This window comes from Ursus maritimus, unplaced genomic scaffold (assembly GCF_017311325.1).
Source record: "Ursus maritimus isolate PB19 unplaced genomic scaffold, ASM1731132v1 scaffold_3, whole genome shotgun sequence".
Taxonomy (NCBI): Eukaryota; Metazoa; Chordata; class Mammalia; order Carnivora; family Ursidae; genus Ursus; species Ursus maritimus.
In genome coordinates this window covers 87,493,608-87,498,372 of record NW_024425563.1, presented here as the reverse complement: position 1 = coordinate 87,498,372, position 4,765 = coordinate 87,493,608, and the positions used below count along the sequence as shown (strand labels likewise).

Genomic DNA, 4,765 nt, shown 5'->3' with positions numbered 1-4,765 from the left:
AACATTAGTGTCCCTAAAATCAGCCTGCATAGCCTTATTCTTGACTTCTCAGCAGTGTCATTTCTTGACATTTCTTCAATGAGGGGGCTCAAAACGGTAATTACTTTTTTTCTTCATGAAAACAGTCAATCAGGGGCCAAGGGTAAAAAGTTATATGTGCGAAAATATGCTCCCTGAGATCATACACACTTAAGTAGAAGTAAATCATAATCTTAGGATGTTCCACGCAGAGTGGGAGTGGGGTGGGGTGTGTTCAGTGAGCTCTTTGAAAGAGCATTTCCCAGGAGGCTGGCATATAATTTTGAAGACACCACACCCATATTTCTCATGTATGCCAAACCTGCCACTACGCAACTACGCCCACACTCCCACCACATTCCAGTTCTGCGGGGCCTTCGGATCCTTGTGGGCATGGTATCCAAACTGTTCTGAAATACAGAATATCTGGGAAGGTCTTGGACAAAAGTAGAATAGTAGATCCTTTTGTTTTGTCTTTATCCATTATAAACTGATGAAATTTCATTTGGCTGTATAAAACCTGTCAAAGAATCAATGGCAAATGTGATTTAAAAATGGGACTAAAACCTTTAGGTTGTACTCTGTTTTCCTTCTATGGTTCTGTCAGCATTTCTAAAATAAATCTGTTTCCAACAGAGATGCAGAAAGAGACATAAAGAAAATTCAAGAAATTCCACATTTACCCCTTTTTCTTGGGTTTTCACAGAAACCTGCCTACATAAGAACTGAGCTAAGATAAGATCTATTAAATATGGGTGAACTGGATACAAAATTAGAAAATTGAATCAATTTCATTTCCTTCAGACTTTTAAAAAGCTTAACATCACAGAACTCTCAAAACTACTTGCTTTTTCTTTTCTTTCTCTGTTTTTGCATTTGTTTTAGCTCTGGAGAAACACACACACACACACACACACACACACACACACAATTTGGTTTTGGTCCCAGCAGTATAGCCCAAAGGACAGGGACTCTGCCTTATGTTTCTTTAAAGCCCTTATTCTTGGTTCAGTGCCTTGTAGAGGTTCGGTGTTTATTGATGATGACAATGAGTGTAATGATCATCTAAAATAATCAATAGTATAAGCTACTCTTCTTACCTTCCATGACCTCACTATATGACTAGTGGTATTTATTCTTAGCCTAGGACCTGGAAAACAAATCAAGATTCATTGGCGTTACTACATCCAGTCACTGTGGACAGGAATAATGAACAATTTATAAGGCATAGGGTTTTGGTTTTTTCTACTTCTGTGTAGCTAGAAAGCTCTGGTCAAGGTCATCCCATAAAGGAAATGGTTTTCAAACTCAATCAGAGCCCATCGTGAGAGTGGAAACAGAAGATTTCCCCGTCATACTTCCCGCAAGAATGAAAACGTCTAACTTCTTTCTGAAGAGGAGAGTTCTCCACTTTGGATGTATTTCCTTCTGTCGCAGAGCCTTGTTGTTAACTTTAGTGTCTCTTTGCACTGTTATCTCTTCTCAAAATGTAAAAGGTTCTTTAAGCAACACATCACCCATAAGGCATAATTATGATCATTTTCTTTATGTTTCTGACAAGTAAAACTGTTCCCTAAGGAAGATCTACTTTCTTTTTAACAGATTCTGAAAGAATTCATCAGGATCAACGTAGACGTGTATATCGCTGGAAGTGATGGTAAGTTGTTTTTATGTTCTGACACTCACTCAGGCTCATGGCCGACTCTCAACGTAGATGGTCTCTCCAAAGTCTAGGTCTTGTTTATGATCACCGAGAAGGTAGACAAACCAATAGCATCTTTATATTTTAGTTGTATTGATATGTAATTAAATTCACAATTTGAACCTATTTTAATAGGCAGCAAAATAGTGAATATGCAACCATTTTTAACTCTAATCTTCCTGAAAAGGTAGGCTTGTTTTCTCTCTTCCTCACCTTCCTCGATTCCTCAGCCCATATTACAGTATCTTAGGAGAAAGCATTTTAGGGACAGGGGACAGGTGCACAGTTCCTGAGGGAGGCATGAAATTGGCATCTTTCGTCTTTCCACTCTATTAGCTCCTCTCTGTAAAATCTATAGACGTATTCTAGTTTTGAGGCTTCCCTACAATTAAAAATATTCTGTTGATCTCAGCAACCCTTTAATCCACTAAACAATTGTACTCCTTCCCCATCATCCCAGATCTTTTTGAAAGTGTCCCATCCTGCTTCCTCTGCTGCCTGGCATCCCTCTCTTAGTCCTTAACTAAGATCATCACCTTCCGTCCCATCACTCATCACCCACCTCCATCCCAGGTTCTGATGACCACCATGCGCTCCTCTCTCCTCCTCCCTCCTTCACAACCAAGTCTGGCCAGTGCTGAAAGCTTGCCTGTGACCAGGGTGTGTGTCTTCCACCTCCATGCTTTTGTACCTTCTCTGCCTACATCTTTCTCCAAACCCTGGGCGTTCTTTTAATATGATATCTGCTCGGCCAGGTTTTCCCAAACACCTATCAAGAGGAAACCATCTTTCCTTTCTCTGAATTTCCATAGCACATGATCTGTATCTCTCTTACTCGTTCAACAAAAATGTGAGGACCTACTATGTGCTGGCCATTATTTTAAGAGCTAAGAACACATTAAAGAAAAAAAATTGGATTGCTTCCTGCCTTTGTTCTTCTAGGGCACTTTTCTTTTCATTACTGTACGTATATATACATGTTCTATTTTCCTTGAGGGTGAGTCTCATATGTCTAATTTCTCTCTTGATCCTTCATATTACTCAGCCAGGGTTCTGCACACAGTCCCCACGAGGTAATATTTGGTTGAGTGATCTGCACAAGCAAGTGCTGGGTAGTGCCTACAAGAAGGGGGTTCTGCAAAGATAACTGGAGGGGTAATGCGGGGTGCCAAGGAAAATGCTTTCTGAAGGAACATGGCAGCTTTAGGAAAATGGACTACAGTAAGTAACTGATAAATAATAGGTCCAGCAATCCAGAACCAGAGCATATCACTGGTCTATGAGCATATGTCCCATTTTGGCAGAATCCCAATTTTGTATAAGCCACACTTGCTGCTCTAATCATTAGCCAGGGAGATTAACTCACTAGGCTCTTGCCTAAAGGAAAATGGACTGATTTTCTTCTGAGAAGTACTAAAAGTTTTCCTTGTTTGAATCTTTTCCTTCTTTCTTTTTACATTAGGACAGTAAATGTATTTTTTTATTAGAAAGGTATCCTTTTGTTCCAGAAAACACCGTACTAATGGTACACTGGTATCATACCACTGCGATCCCCGAATACCTCACCAAACATCAATGAACTGCACATTTGCAAATGGAAATTCAAATCTCCAGTCTCAAGAAGAAACCTGTGGCCAAACAATTACTTCTTCCTGTTATTCTTTCTTTCCCTTTCTTCAGATGATTTCATTGAGAAGCTTGCACAGTGTGAGTTTTTTGATGATGAAGTCAAGGACTCAATCTTTTTCTTAACAATCCATGACGCTGTCTTGCACATTTTGATGAAGAAGGACTACAATGCTTCAAAGCTTAATCCCACTCAGGTACCAGCTCTTTGTGACTTTCACATTTATATAGAAACCATCTATGCTTAATTCCCCTTTCTTTTTCAACATTAAAAAAAAATGTTCCTAATCCATGATTCCATTCTGGTTTTCTCAGGAAAAAGAAAAGAAGTTTGATTTTACCATAAATACAAATGGAGGGTTACGTAATCGGGAATGTCAGGTAAGATTCTTCAACAAGTTTAGCTTTATCTTGATATCACAGCAAAAAACTGAAAAGCACTGAGGCCTCTTCCAGCATGCTGCAGAAAGTCCAGCCCTTGTTTGAGCCTCTGGGCCTCTTCCCTAGAAAATGAAAGCAATGCTAATTTTCATAGGGACTTTGGGGGAAAATAAACTCAGACCAGAACAAAAAAAGGACAGAAAATGGAGATACTAGGTCTCTATTAATGCAATATTGAGCATATAGAGATCTTTTTACGTTTTCGAAGTATTTACAACCAAGATCTTATTCTAAATAATCCATGAGGCGGAGAAGGTATGGCTGTTTCCACTTCCAGATGAATGAGTGATGGCGCTGAGAAGCTAATGCACACTTTCTGCTTCCCAGGTACATGGGAAAGTCCCCAGCACAGAGCCTAGCCCAGCCCTCTCCTTCCTTACCAGAAAGATTCGCCAAGTTCATTTAACTAGATAGTTGTATTTCACTTTAGAACATTCATTTCTAGAATATTCAGTCCTTTAAGGGAATGTCTCCAGTTTGGGAAAAGCAGAATCACAAATCAAACGGGGTATCTGCTATAGGTCAGGTACATGGTAGGTGTATTACACTCCTTATCTCATCCTTCCAACAATATGCAAAGAAGGTATCTTCATTTCATAAATGAGGAAATTAGGAAGGGCTCAGAGAGCTTAACTAATTTGCTTAAGGTCACACACCAAAGTGACAGCAACAGGATTTGAAGCAAGATCTGTCTGATGCCAAGCCCTGGGCTCAATTCCCTATGCTATACTGGCTCTATCCTTTGGTGAAAGACTAATGGAATCAGGGATCCTGAGAATCTAATGATTGCCTTCAGGTATGGAGGTGGCTGATGGTATTTCTCTTATTTGAAGAAAGGCTTAAAATGAAACGAAAAAAGGAATTTAAATTAGAAATGACAAAGTATAGGGGCGCCTGGGTGGCACAGCGGTTGAGCGTCTGCCTTCGGCTCAGGGCGTGATCCCGGCGTTGTGGGATCGAGCCCCACATCAGGCTCCT

At 40.0% G+C, this 4,765-nt stretch overlaps 1 protein-coding gene across 1 annotated transcript in view; it reads left to right on the top strand.

The window, feature by feature from the left end:
* Positions 1–4,765, top strand: part of SLC26A3 (solute carrier family 26 member 3) — a 23,964-nt gene extending 19,199 nt beyond the window's left edge. The window contains 3 exon segments of the mRNA XM_040644398.1: positions 1–96; positions 1,621–1,675; positions 3,401–4,765. The exon segment at positions 1–96 is cut by the window's left edge and continues 6 nt beyond it. Of these exon segments, the coding sequence (XP_040500332.1) occupies positions 1–96; positions 1,621–1,675; positions 3,401–3,594 (345 nt within the window). The 3' untranslated portion in view covers positions 3,595–4,765.